General features: G+C 61.1%; 3 protein-coding genes across 3 annotated transcripts; all 3 read right to left on the bottom strand.

Moving 5' to 3' along the window:
• Positions 1 to 1239: 1239 nt before the first annotated feature.
• On the bottom strand, positions 1240 to 4599 carry LMJF_07_0650 (putative vacuolar-type Ca2+-ATPase; the record flags this gene model as incomplete). The annotated part of the gene is made up of 1 exon (XM_001680920.1): positions 1240 to 4599. One exon carries the CDS (start codon positions 4597 to 4599, stop codon positions 1240 to 1242), a length of 3360 nt encoding a protein of 1119 aa, XP_001680972.1.
• Positions 4600 to 6283: 1684 nt separating this feature from the next.
• On the bottom strand, positions 6284 to 7291 carry LMJF_07_0640 (conserved hypothetical protein; the record flags this gene model as incomplete). Its single annotated transcript, XM_001680919.1, has 1 exon — positions 6284 to 7291. One exon carries the CDS (start codon positions 7289 to 7291, stop codon positions 6284 to 6286), a length of 1008 nt encoding a protein of 335 aa, XP_001680971.1.
• Positions 7292 to 9192: 1901 nt separating this feature from the next.
• LMJF_07_0630 (putative vacuolar-type Ca2+-ATPase) lies at positions 9193 to 12507 on the bottom strand (the record flags this gene model as incomplete). The annotated part of the gene is made up of 1 exon (XM_001680918.1): positions 9193 to 12507. The coding sequence occupies one exon, from the start codon at positions 12505 to 12507 to the stop codon at positions 9193 to 9195; it is 3315 nt and encodes a 1104-aa protein (XP_001680970.1).
• Between the last annotated feature and the right edge of the window lie 1277 nt (positions 12508 to 13784).

Here is a 13784-nt window from a genome sequence, read left to right as displayed (position 1 = left end):
CCAGAAAGGTCCACCAGCGGCGATGCCAGATGGGGCAGCGTTCTCGGTGGTGGTTGCTATCGGGGGGTTATGTTGGCGTGTCGCGGGCGGGGTGCTTTGTGGCTATGTATGCGCGGTGGCGTTGTGGCGGGTGTGGCGACATGGGCGATCCGCCCTCCCTCCCCTTGGTGCGCCTCCGGCGTGTGGTGGCGGTCTCGGGGCCTGGCGCGTCTTCGCCTCCCCGTCGTTGGGGTCTGCTCGCGGTCCTTGCGGATCGATTCGGCAATCAGGGCGCGACGCAGCTTTCGGTTCGCCGCGCGAAAAGGGCATGGGTGGTCCCCGGTCATCGCGGGCAGCGCCCGGCCATCCCCCGCCCCAGGGTGCGGTGGGGGGCTGGACCGCACGGGTGGCCACAAGGCGCCGCGGCGACGGTGCCCCGGCCGCAGACGAAGCAGCTGGACGGCACGGGGTCATCCAGTGAAACCCCCGTGGCCCCGTCTGCGCTGTGCCCTGTCTGTGTGCCGTTGTGCCTTGCGTGTGTCAAGCATCCGCCGCTCGGCCCGCCGTTTTGGATAGCCCCGGCCCGGTCGCGCCACCCCTTTCCAGTCCCACACCCGGCGGCGCGAGCCGGTGCCCACCCCAATAACGCGAGGGCTGGCGGGCGACGCCGTCTGGCACCTGATCGAGAACCCCCCGTGCAACCAGGTAACCCTTAGCCGTGTGGCCGCGCGTGGGGTGCATCCGTCAAGTAGGAGCATGGCAGAAAAGCCAGGGCGCAGCTGCCGCAGCCTTGTCCTTTAGGGCTGGGGAAAGGGGTGGGGGTGGTGGGGGGGGGTACACACCTACTCGTGTGCCGCGTCGTGACGTATGGGCACGGAGACGCCAGCGTCGTGACTTCTTTACGGCTGCTGCGCTGGGGTGCTGAAAGCCCGGGGGGCCGAGCGGCTTCGCAGACCTGTCGCGGTGGTAGCATACACCTCTTGCTGCATGCAGACTTGCACGGAAGATGCGTACCGTGGAGCCGAAGATGCAGAGCAAGCAAACAAAGCCCCCAATACACAGACAGATGAGCCTGCTTACGGGTAGATAGGTGATGTGTGATGTGTGGTGTGTGTGTGTGTGTGTGCACAGAGGAGGAAAAGAGTCCTTCTCGGGGGAGGACACGCGAGAAAAACAACGGTGTCGCTGAGGACAAAGGAGAGGGCGTCATGAGCCACACGCGTGCCGTGCCCGCCCTCACTCTTGTCTCTTCGCCTACACTTACATGACGCTCAAGAGACTACCCTCCTCAATCCGCTCCGCCCTTCTGCGACGGAACGCGTTGACGACGCGGCTCACGTTGAGATGGTGGTGGCGTGCCTCACTCCACAGGGCACGCGCTCGAAGCCGACGCGCCCTCTCAAGGTAGATGCCCTCCTTGTACTCGTCAGTCGCCGCCTGCGCCTTGGTGACCGCGCTGTCGAGCCTCGCCAGCATCGCCTTGGCGTCCTCGTCGAGCATGCTTCCGTCGAAGGTCTTCTCAAACTGCGGCTCGCAAACAGGAATGAGCCGCGATACGAAGCCAATGAAGAGCACGCCGGTGGCGAGGATCACGCACACAACCCACTCCTCCGACCGAAGGGCGGTGACCTTCATGAAGCCGCCGAACGCCTGCACGGCGATAATCTGAAACAGAAAGCAGAAGCTGATGACGCTGATGCAGAGTGCTGAGCGGGAACAAATACCCTCCAGCACGTTCAGCTCATCGTACAGCTTGCGGCAGTTGAGCATGTGCATCACCGAACAAAGCACAAACACGTTGAAGATGATCGTGCTGTGCTCCACGCCGTCGAGCGGCACCGCCTTGAACCAGACGTGTGCATACGCCTGCAAGCTTAGGGTTAGGACCAGCATGTAGGCTGCTACACTGAATATGGTCATGTGCATGCGGCACGATACCAGCGGTGCCTTGCGGTGAATGGGCTGCCGCTTCAGGCACTCCTCGCTCGGCTCCTCCGTCGCAAGCGCCAAGGCGGCCAGTGTGTCCATGATCAGGTTCACCCACAGCAGCTGCACCGTCGTCAGCGGCGAGGAATGGCCGCCCGCCATAAGCGACCCGATGAACGTCAGTGCCACGGAAACGTAGTTCACCGTCAACTGCAGCTGCAGGAACTTGCGGATGTTGTCGTTCACGCACCGGCCCCACACAACGGCGCGCTGCACAGAGCGGAAGTTGTCGTCCAGCAGCACAATGTCCGCAGACTTCACCGCAATATCCGTCCCGCTCCGCATCACAAACCCAACGTTCGCAAGGCGCAGCGCAGGCGCGTCGTTCGTCCCGTCGCCGGTCACAGCGACAACCTCGCCGCGCGTCATCAACATCAGCACAAGAAGCTGCTTGTCCAGCGGCTGCGAGCGCGCCATCACCGTCATGTGGTCCAGCACGGGCCAGAACTTCGCCATGCGCTCCTCGTCGCCGTACGCGTCGTACACAAGATTGCGGAAGTCCTGGCCAGTCATCGCAAGATCGCCGTAGTAGGGATTGAAGATGCCACACTGGCGTGAGATGGCCACCGCCGTATCGATGTTGTCACCTGTGCACATGCGCACCGTCACTCCCGCCGCCTGGCACTTCATCACAGCATCCGCCACCTCCGGTCGAAGCGGGTCCTGGATGCCGAGCAGGGACAGCCATACCAAGCTCTCGGTCGGCTCATCCTCGGGAAGCTCAGTGCCGCCAAGCACCGCGTACGCGACACCGATGGTGCGGTTCGCCATGTCCGCCAACTTTTTCACCTGCTGCGCAATGCGCGCCCGCGCCTCGTCCGTCATGGGCACCTCGTCGCCCGCCTCGTTCACGTACCGGTCGCACAGCGGCAGAATACGGTCAGACCCGCCCTTCACGTGGTGCACCAGCGTCCCGTCCTCCTGCCGCACAACAGCGCTCATCCGCTTCCGGTCGCTCGTGAACGGGAAGATCGTGAACCCGCGCTGCCGGCACGCCTCGCGGATCCGCTGGTGCGGCCGCGACCCCATGTCGCGTGCGTCCGCCTCCGTCATCGCAACGCGGTCCACAAAGTCCAGCAGCGCGTTGTCCGTCTTGTTGCCCTTGTCCGCCACCCACTGCCAGTACGGCGCAGCCGTGTGGCCCTCCTTGTCCGTCGTGCTCACAACCTTCTCGCTCGAGCTGTTGATCGCAATGCCCTCGCTGAGCTGGCGAAGCGAGATCGCGCGCATGCCAGACAGCGGCACCGGCTCTGGCAAGTCGCCAGGACGCTTCACGGAAAAGTGCTGCATTCCAACGTAGCCCTGCACCACGCTCATCAGGTTCTGCGTCAGCGTGCCTGTCTTGTCGCTGCAAATCTGCGTCGCGTTGCCCATCGTCTCGCACGCGCGCAGGCGGCGCACCTGGTTGTTGTCGTCGTGCATCTTGTTCTGAGAGTAGGCAAGCGCGATCGTCACCGCCAGCGGAAGGCCCTCCGGCACGGCCACCACAATGATGGCGATGCAGAGAAGGAAGTAGTCGAGGAAGTGGCGGTACGAAGCTCCCGGGTCGTGCTGTAGCATCCGAAACCCCTCCATCAAGGACAGCAAGGCGAACAGTAGCATCGCAGCGCCGAGACCGATGCGACCGATGAGGTCGGCAAGCTCGTCCAGACGCTCCTGCAGCGGCGTCGGGCGGGGTGTACCAGCGCCGCGCGACTCCATCAGCAGCTTGCCGCCGAACGAGCGCTCACCCACCGCACACGCAAGCATGTACGCATCCTCCGCAGTGTTCACCACAGTCCCTGTCAAGATGATCGGCGCGCTCGCGCTCTTCTTCTTCGGGTCATTCTCGCCCGTCACGCTGCTCTCGTCGATCACGACGCTCATGCCCGTCACGTAGAACCCATCCACAGGCACCACAAGGCCAGGCGACAGGCTCACGATATCGCCCACGACGATCTCCGTCACATCGATCGTGACATCTTTTCCGCCACGGCGCACGCGAACCGGCTGCGCGGAGTTCTCCTCCGTCAGCTTGTGGAACCGTTTCTCCTTGTTGTAGTCGTTGACGGATGACACGGTGGTCACGATGATAACAGAGCAGATGATGGCAAAGCCCTCGATCCAGCCCGTCGTGTAGTTCACCTCCGTCTCGCCGGGATCCGGCACGGTGAGGCCCAGGATGAGTGACACAATGGCCGCCACCGCCAGCAGGCGGATCATCCTGTCCTCCCACGAGGCCTTGTACATCTCCCAAAAGGTTAGCGGCGGTTCCTCGGGCAGTGCGTTCTTGCCAAAGAAGACGCGGCGCGCCTCCACGGTGTTGCCGTCCACGCCGCTCTTCAGGGACGTGTGCAGCGTGTTCGCGATGCCCTCTACTTTGCCGAGCTTTTCGTACATCGGCACTGCCTCGTTGGCGCGGGCAAAGATGTCCTCGAGCGAATCTTGAAGGCCTGCACCGAAGTTCTCGCTGCCCGTGATCACCGTGTGGGAGCGCTTGGTGAAGCGCCGGCGCACCGAGGAGGCGAGGTCCTCTTTCCGCATGCGGTCAAACTCGTGAACGTCGTAGGTGTACGTGCCGTACGAGCGAGAGGTGCCAGTCGCTTCTGACAGCGGCACCGGGGCGTGATGATCCTCCATCGCGGATGCACGCATAAATGGGTGCCCCCCACGTGCGTGCCTCTGTGCGAGTTGGGCAAGGGTGGGACGTGACACGTGTGTGTGCAAGTTGTCCTGTGCGGTGGCTTGTGTGCCTGCCTGCCTGTGGTTGCTGTCGGTGGCGCCTTGCTTCTGCCTCTCTCGCGGTCACGCGCGTGGCACTTCTCTGTTTGTGAGAGGAGGGGCGAAGAGAGAGAGAGACGGAGACGCGGCTGATGTCGATGATGACGACGGGTACTGGCCCTGTGGATGGCGCGTGAGAGACGCCAAATACAGAGACGGATCGAGCGGGGGAAGGGCAGAGACAAAACAGAAGAAGGTCGGCAACGGTTGCTGCAGAGGCGGAGGCCGGGACGCAGAAAACAAGAAGAGCGAGGGTGGGAAGGGGGGAAGGGAGGGGAGAGGGGCGGAAAAACGCGTGCGTGTGTTCGCCTGCCTCCTACCCCTTTGTTTTTCTGTGTTCGGATACGCGTGCGCCCCTCTCTTGCGGTGTGAAGACGTGTTCTGGAGCGTGGGTGTTGCGTTCAACGTGACGAGAACACAGGAACCATGAACAAAGGTGCACAGGTGCGTCGGATGGGATGGAGAATGGGTTCGTTCTGGTGCTTGTGTACATGCTTTGGTGGTGGTTAGTGGCGGTGGGGAGGGGGGGGAGATGGTGGCAGTCAAGCGCCCATCCGTAGCACAGCAGACGAAGTGGAGCAAGAGAGAGCCAGTCAGCATATGCGACGAGAGAATGAAAAGGAGTGTTGCTGTAGTGGGTGCAGAGCCGAAGACGTCATTGTATTTGTGTGCGTGTTTGCCGCCTCCGCTGCGGCAGCTGTGCGATGGAACGCCGCGAGCAGGCAGCAGGGCCTCCACCCACCCCACCCCCTCACCTCGCCAGCGCAAGGCATCCTCAGACACTCCACAGCAATGGCAGCGCCAGAAGCATGCGCAGCACACGCAGAGACACAGTGGCGCAGCAAAAAGAGAGAGATGGCTGCGTCTTCGCCGAGATCGCATGAAAAGAGGGGCAACGCCGTGTCTGCTCACCAAAAATACACGGTGCCCCCCCCTCGCCCTTCTCACGCATCACATCCTCCACAGTCCCGATGCCGCCTGGCTTGTCAGCCCCGTGGACGCACGCATCACTTCTTGCCGGTTCGGTTTGTTGCTTAGGGTAGCGAGTCATCATAGAGAAAGAGAGACGCACGCACACGCACACACGCACACACACACACACGCATGCATGCGTGCACGAAAAACAACAAAAGAGGGTAAGTTCGGACTCTCCCTCTTACTTCAACGGCGCGCGCTTCATGAACAGGTGTGCGATGCGCACGGATGGGCCCGGACGCTCTGCTGTCTGCTGCGTGCGCGCCTGCCCCTGCTGACGCTGCTGCGCCCTGGGCGTAACCGAGGCGGACGACGCGAAACAAAACAGAAGCAAAAGGGGACACGCACCCACGCGGAGAACCGCAAAATGCACACGTCTCATCTCTCATCTCTCTCTCTCTCTTGCCGGCTTCTTAAGTAACTTAACAACGACTAGAATGGCGCCAAGATCAGCGTGTGCGCCCGGCATGCACATGCGTACTGTGTACGCATGTACATCCCCAATAAATCGATCGATGACGTCAGCAGCGACGCCTCACAGTGCAGCTGTCTCTCCTGCATTCCTTGCCCTCACCCCTACCTTCTACAGGTCGCGCAGCAACGAAGAGTAGAGCAGGGCGCTATCACAGAGCGCATCGAGGTGGTCCGTCTGGTCGCGCACGTGCTTCATGAGCAGCATTGTTTCCGCATCCTGGCCGACGGGCACGTTGCCGTTGTCCTTGACGTTACCCTCGTAGTCGAGCTTCTGCTTCAGCTGATCCGTGTTGTTGCGGATCGAGCTAAGCAGCGCCTCGATGTAGTTGCTCACAGCCATACTCTGGATGGCCTTGAAGGAGTCGCCGACCGCGGTCGGCGGCACGTTCATCAGGTTCAGCTTATGGAAGGCATCTACCTCCAGCTTCACCGGAATCTCGTGGAGCACGCCCTCCTTGGTGATGCCGCTCTCCTTGGCGTACTGTGCCAAGCTGCGGCGACGCTGGTAGCCGCGCTCGGTGGACACGAGCGAGTCGTACTTGTAGTAAGCCGCCGTCGGCGTGTAGGCGCGGATGTGCGGGCGGCCCAGCAGGCCCGTGCGGAAGGGGTCATAGGTCAGCAGAATCGCTGGCAAGCTCTCCCGGTGCAGCTCCTGTAACTTGCGCATCGTGCGCGTGGAGAAGGGGTTGAAGCGGGCGCTGGAGACGACGAATTGGCCAATGACGTTCGTGTCAAGGTTCTCCTGGTTGTACATGTTCTCAAAGATCGCCTTGTCCGCGTCCAGCAGCTTGCGCTCCTTACGCACCCGCTCCATCCGCTCCTCCTCGGTCATGCGGTCATCCTCCTCGATGTCGATGGACGGGTTTGTTTTGACGTCCGTCACCTCGACGGTATCCTGCAGCTGGAGACCGATAACGCTGCCGAAGATGTTGCGGCTGCTCGTCGCGGTGCGGGCGTTGTAGAGCAGCGCACAGACGGCAGGGAAGGACAAGTTCACGACCTTCGGCACCGGGAACTCGGTCACCTTCACGCAGCCCTTCTCATTAGTCAGCTCGAAGTCGAGGTCGACGGTCTCCTGCGCCTCCGTCACGTTTAGCCTCGGAAAGCCCGCGTACATTTGTCTGCTTCCTCGGTCGCCGTAGTCTTTCGCTGCGCTTTGGGATGCGTGCGTGCGTGCGTCAGTGAGCACGAAGGCGAGAGACGGAAATTGAGCGGAGGAGAGGGAGGGCGGGTGCTGATGCTGGTGCTCGTGCTGGTGGTATGTATACGTATACGAGTTGAACGGCACTGGGAGGGCACTCGTCAAGCTGGCGAAGGGCACAAGAGAACTGTTCGTGCGCGCGTGTGTGTGTGGTGTAGTGAGGGTTTGGCGTATGGGTGTCGGTCCGTTGTCGTCCGTCAGCGGCACGCAGTGCGGCAGGAGGGCGACAAAGACGAGAGCGCGCGCGAGAAATAGAGGGAGAGGGAGAGGGAGGGAGAATAGAGGTGGACTTCACAAAGCAGAGTATAAACGGGTGCACCACAAACTGGGCACAGAGAGGCGGGGGCCGCTGCTCACGGTGCCGGCCTCCCTGCAGTCACCACGGCAGTCACCCCACCTACTACCCGGGGGTGGTGGGTGCGGCACACACACACACACACACACACACACAGGGTGGAAACCACAAAAAAAAAAGGAACGGAGCTTGGTGGATGAATGCGCTGCCGCCCTTACAGCTGAAGTTGCGCCTCCCCATCCCATCGTTTCCGTCCTTCACCGCGACGCTGATGGCCCTCTTGCTTTTTCTTTGGGGGAGGAGGAGGAGGGGGAGGAGGGGGGGGGGGGGGGAGCTTCTCTGCCCGTCATGAGACAGAGATGAGCCTCGACATTCATGGGCCTCCTTTGGAGTGGCTTTGCCTGCGTGTACGCTCTCATCTTTGCAAAGCTTTCCCACGGGCGTGAGACGAGATCGCGTGTGTGCGTGCGCTTCCTTCGTTGTACGCCCTACCACGTATGTGCGCCCCGCACGCAGAGACACGCCGACGAAGACGCCAAGTGCAACGGGAAGAGGGCGCGCTTCTGTGCACGCGCCGTGCCTTCCACGGCGTCCATGAATCGACCCATGTCGCCACACGCCGTCTACACCCACCACGTGCTCGTGCGCCAGAGCGGGAGGGTGAGAGAACGCACAATAAAGGAAGCGGCGTGCTCAACAGCCAAGCAAATCACAAAACAACCACAGAGGCGACACAGGAAAGACACACGGTGCCTCTACTGCGCTGCGCTCCGCTGACCTCCCCCCCCCCTTGCGCGTACCGTTCAACCCCTCCACTCTCTCCGCGAATACGGTAGCCAATACGTGTACGTAGATCACGTGTCCCGCGTGTGTGTGTGCGTGGGCTATCGCGAAGGATGTGGAAGCAACGGTCGAGGCGCCAAGAGAAGTGGGCGAACACTCGACATCCACTGCCACGAGCGAACAGGCAAGCGCATAGAAACAACCAGAGACATACCGCCATAGAACTGTGCAAGGCACAGCAATAAAAGAGAGTCCAGAAGAAAGAAGACTCACGCGCGGGGCCGGCACGCAGACAGCAATGGGGGTGCGACCACAGCGGCTGTGAAGACTAGTAGGGGGAAGGGGCAAACAAGAGGCTTAACCGTACAGCGCCGTCCACTGATCCAGCTGTTTGGGCCGCGGCGAGGCACACAGACAGAGCGAGCGAAGGAAGTGCACCGTAGCATACAGCGCCAAGGAGAAGCACGGTCTCTCCAGAAGAGAACGAAGCAAGGGGTGAGCAGAGACGGCGCACACGTGAAGAGGTCATGGCGATGACGTGGGCGGAAGTGCGAATGGACGTGTGATCGTGTGGGCGCACGGTGAGGTGGCTGTCGCACTGATCGGTGCGGATGACACATATGAGCCGCGCGACTCTGCCTCAGTTGGATCGCCAGCCGGCGTGGCAAGCCCTCCACCACGTCAACCCTTTACCGGCACGATTCATGGCCCTTTAACTCGTGCATCAACTCTAGGCAGCTTACGGATTCGGTGAGGTGAGCTCGACCATCTGGCGGTACACATTGCGCGACAACTCCGACGTCATGTCGCGATCGAAGTGCGCGCGGCGGAACGCGTTGACAACCCGCAGCGTTCCCACATGCTCGGCGTACGCGCGGTACCATAGGCTTAGTACACGCGCACGCTTCGCCTTGTTCAGAGCCTCACCAGACCGGCCCGCGCGCTCGTCCGCGGTGCGCTCTACGTCCTTCGCCAACTTCACCAAGAACTGCCTTGCGTCCTCGTCAATGTTCTCCGCGTCGAGCTCGCGCTCAAAGTGCGCCTCCTCGACAGGAATCAACCTCGACACCATGCCGAGCGGGATTGTGGCGAACGTCAGCATGATCGTCGCCGTCCACTCCGAGAACCGCAGGCGGCAGACGTCCATGAAGCCGCCGAACGCCTGCACGGCGATAATCTGAAACACCACACAGAAGCACATTACGAAAACAAAAAGCTTCGACCGCTCAAATCCCTCGAAGAAGTCGACCTCATCGTACAGCTTGCGGCAGTTGAACATCTGGAACAAGGCGCCGAACACAAACACGTTGAAGATGATCGTGCTGTGCTCCCGGCTGTAGCGCTCTAAGCCAAACCACCGGTAACCAAACTCCTGCAACACAAGTGCGAGAACCAGGTGATACACAGCAATCAACGTGATCGTCATGTGCATGCGGCGCGATACCAGCGGTGCCTTGCGGTGAATGGGCTGCCGCTTCAGGCACTCCTCGCTCGGCTCCTCCGTCGCAAGCGCCAAGGCGGCCAGTGTGTCCATGATCAGGTTCACCCACAGCAGCTGCACCGTCGTCAGCGGCGAGGAATGGCCGCCCGCCATAAGCGACCCGATGAACGTCAGTGCCACGGAAACGTAGTTCACCGTCAACTGCAGCTGCAGGAACTTGCGGATGTTGTCGTTCACGCACCGGCCCCACACAACGGCGCGCTGCACAGAGCGGAAGTTGTCGTCCAGCAGCACAATGTCCGCAGACTTCACCGCAATATCCGTCCCGCTCCGCATCACAAACCCAACGTTCGCAAGGCGCAGCGCAGGCGCGTCGTTCGTCCCGTCGCCGGTCACAGCGACAACCTCGCCGCGCGTCATCAACATCAGCACAAGAAGCTGCTTGTCCAGCGGCTGCGAGCGCGCCATCACCGTCATGTGGTCCAGCACGGGCCAGAACTTCGCCATGCGCTCCTCGTCGCCGTACGCGTCGTACACAAGATTGCGGAAGTCCTGGCCAGTCATCGCAAGATCGCCACGAGAGCGGTTGAAGATGCCACACTGGCGTGAGATGGCCACCGCCGTATCGATGTTGTCACCTGTGCACATGCGCACCGTCACTCCCGCCGCCTGGCACTTCATCACAGCATCCGCCACCTCCGGTCGAAGCGGGTCCTGGATGCCGAGCAGGGACAGCCATACCAAGCTCTCGGTCGGCTCATCCTCGGGAAGCTCAGTGCCGCCAAGCACCGCGTACGCGACACCGATGGTGCGGTTCGCCATGTCCGCCAGCTTTTTCACCTGCTGCGCAATGCGCGCCCGCGCCTCGTCCGTCATGGGCACCTCGTCGCCCGCCTCGTTCACGTACCGGTCGCACAGCGGCAGAATACGGTCAGACCCGCCCTTCACGTGGTGCACCAGCGTCCCGTCCTCCTGCCGCACAACAGCGCTCATCCGCTTCCGGTCGCTCGTGAACGGGAAGATCGTGAACCCGCGCTGCCGGCACGCCTCGCGGATCCGCTGGTGCGGCCGCGACCCCATGTCGCGTGCGTCCGCCTCCGTCATCGCAACGCGGTCCACAAAGTCCAGCAGCGCGTTGTCCGTCTTGTTGCCCTTGTCCGCCACCCACTGCCAGTACGGCGCAGCCGTGTGGCCCTCCTTGTCCGTCGTGCTCACAACCTTCTCGCTCGAGCTGTTGATCGCAATGCCCTCGCTGAGCTGGCGAAGCGAGATCGCGCGCATGCCAGACAGCGGCACCGGCTCTGGCAAGTCGCCAGGACGCTTCACGGAAAAGTGCTGCATTCCAACGTAGCCCTGCACCACGCTCATCAGGTTCTGCGTCAGCGTGCCTGTCTTGTCGCTGCAAATCTGCGTCGCGTTGCCCATCGTCTCGCACGCGCGCAGGCGGCGCACCTGGTTGTTGTCGTCGTGCATCTTGTTCTGAGAGTAGGCAAGCGCGATCGTCACCGCCAGCGGAAGGCCCTCCGGCACGGCCACCACAATGATGGCGATGCAGAGAAGGAAGTAGTCGAGGAAGTGGCGGTACGAAGCTCCCGGGTCGTGCTGTAGCATCCGAAACCCCTCCATCAAGGACAGCAAGGCGAACAGTAGCATCGCAGCGCCGAGACCGATGCGACCGATGAGGTCGGCAAGCTCGTCCAGACGCTCCTGCAGCGGCGTCGGGCGGGGTGTACCAGCGCCGCGCGACTCCATCAGCAGCTTGCCGCCGAACGAGCGCTCACCCACCGCACACGCAAGCATGTACGCATCCTCCGCAGTGTTCACCACAGTCCCTGTCAAGATGATCGGCGCGCTCGCGCTCTTCTTCTTCGGGTCATTCTCGCCCGTCACGCTGCTCTCGTCGATCACGACGCTCATGCCCGTCACGTAGAACCCATCCACAGGCACCACAAGGCCAGGCGACAGGCTCACGATATCGCCCACGACGATCTCCGTCACATCGATCGTGACATCTTTTCCGCCACGGCGCACGCGAACCGGCTGCGCGGAGTTCTCCTCCGTCAGCTTGTGGAACCGTTTCTCCTTGTTGTAGTCGTTGACGGATGACACGGTGGTCACGATGATAACAGAGCAGATGATGGCAAAGCCCTCGATCCAGCCCGTCGTGTAGTTCACCTCCGTCTCGCCGGGATCCGGCACGGTGAGGCCCAGGATGAGTGACACAATGGCCGCCACCGCCAGCAGGCGGATCATCCTGTCCTCCCACGAGGCCTTGTACATCTCCCAAAAGGTTAGCGGCGGTTCCTCGGGCAGTGCGTTCTTGCCAAAGAAGACGCGGCGCGCCTCCACGGTGTTGCCGTCCACGCCGCTCTTCAGGGACGTGTGCAGCGTGTTCGCGATGCCCTCTACTTTGCCGAGCTTTTCGTACATCGGCACTGCCTCGTTGGCGCGGGCAAAGATGTCCTCCAAGGGCATCTGAATCTCGCCCCCAATGGCACGTTCCGTGGAGGTAAAGGTGCCAGGCGCGGGGTGCGGCACCGCGGCGGCGCCAGCCATGCGATGCTGCGGTGACTCTGTGCTCACCACGATATCGGTCGCGTTAAGCGGCGCCATTCTTCGTCCCAAAGAGCCTTGTAAGGTGAGGAAGTGCCTTCCCGTGCGTTGGCGAGAAGAAGCTTCTCACGTCTCCTGCGCTCCCGTGTGGCACACAAACTGGAGGAGTCAGCTTGGACGGCCTCGCGAGTAAAGAAGAGTTAAGAGAGAGAGAGAGAGAGAGAGAGAAAATACGTATATGTACATATGTATATATATATAATATATTATATTATATATTATATATATATATTATATATATATATGTGTGTGTGTGTGTTATGGGCGGATGGCCCGCAGAAAGGCTCGGGCCGACGAGGCAGAGAGGAAGACAACAGGAAGGGAAGAGCACCGTCGGTGCTGGGCAGAGACGTGCCGGGCAGGGAGACCGCGGAGAATTGAAGCACGCAAGGGCAACACAGAACAGGGCGACAGGGACGAGATCGACGGGGAGGTGTTCGCCTGGGCGTGGGAAAGAGGGAAGAGAAGGAAGAAGAGAAAGTAGAGACGCTCGAGGATGCGCAGAGAGGCGCTCAACGCGCGTCCCTTCACGGGTGGAGTTCACCTGCGTATGCGTGTATGCGTGTGTATGTGAGAGGGAGAAGAAGAGGTGGAGAAGTCGGGGACGAGGGCTCGAAAACAACAAGACACACTGAAACAAACAAGAAGAAGAGGGGAAGGGGGTCGGGCACAATAGAGGCTCGCAAAAGCACGAGCCGGTTGGGAGCTACAGCAACACCATAAGGCGGTGCAGGCACGGGGGGTCGCAGACAGAGAGAGAGTGGGGAAGAAGAAGGTGGGGGTGGAGGGGTGACAACGAAGAGAGAGTACCCGTCGCTGCCAATGTACACACACGCACTCAGCTCTTTGCAGCAACGGAACAAGGGAAGAAAAAATACAAGCAAGTTCAGCGAGTGGAAACACAGACAGAGAGGCACACAACAGCACACACGCTGCGTGAAGGAGCAGTGGAGTTGAATGAACCAGGGAAGGTGAGGGCAACGACAGAGAGGGAGCGGGACGCTTGGGTTGGGGTGCGCACCGGTGTTGATGCGGGCGTGTCGGCAATGCCAATCCTTGCCTCCTCGTGGATGTGGTGATTGCGTGGCGCTCGCGGAGTGGCTAAGTGGTTGAACGCAGGCACGTCGGAGTCACGGAGAGAAAAGGAGAGAGGAAAACAAAACGAAAGATTAAGGCAACTCTTACGTATGTATGTGTATATATATATATGAATATGTATATATATATATGTATGAATGCATGCATGCATGCATGTATATGGGCGTATACGTATGAAA

The sequence above is a fragment of the Leishmania major genome, chromosome 7, assembly GCF_000002725.2.
Source record: "Leishmania major strain Friedlin complete genome, chromosome 7".
NCBI classification, from domain to species: domain Eukaryota; phylum Euglenozoa; class Kinetoplastea; order Trypanosomatida; family Trypanosomatidae; genus Leishmania; species Leishmania major.
The sequence above is the reverse complement of the archived record's forward strand: the minus strand, read 5'-3'. Positions and strand labels throughout refer to the sequence as shown.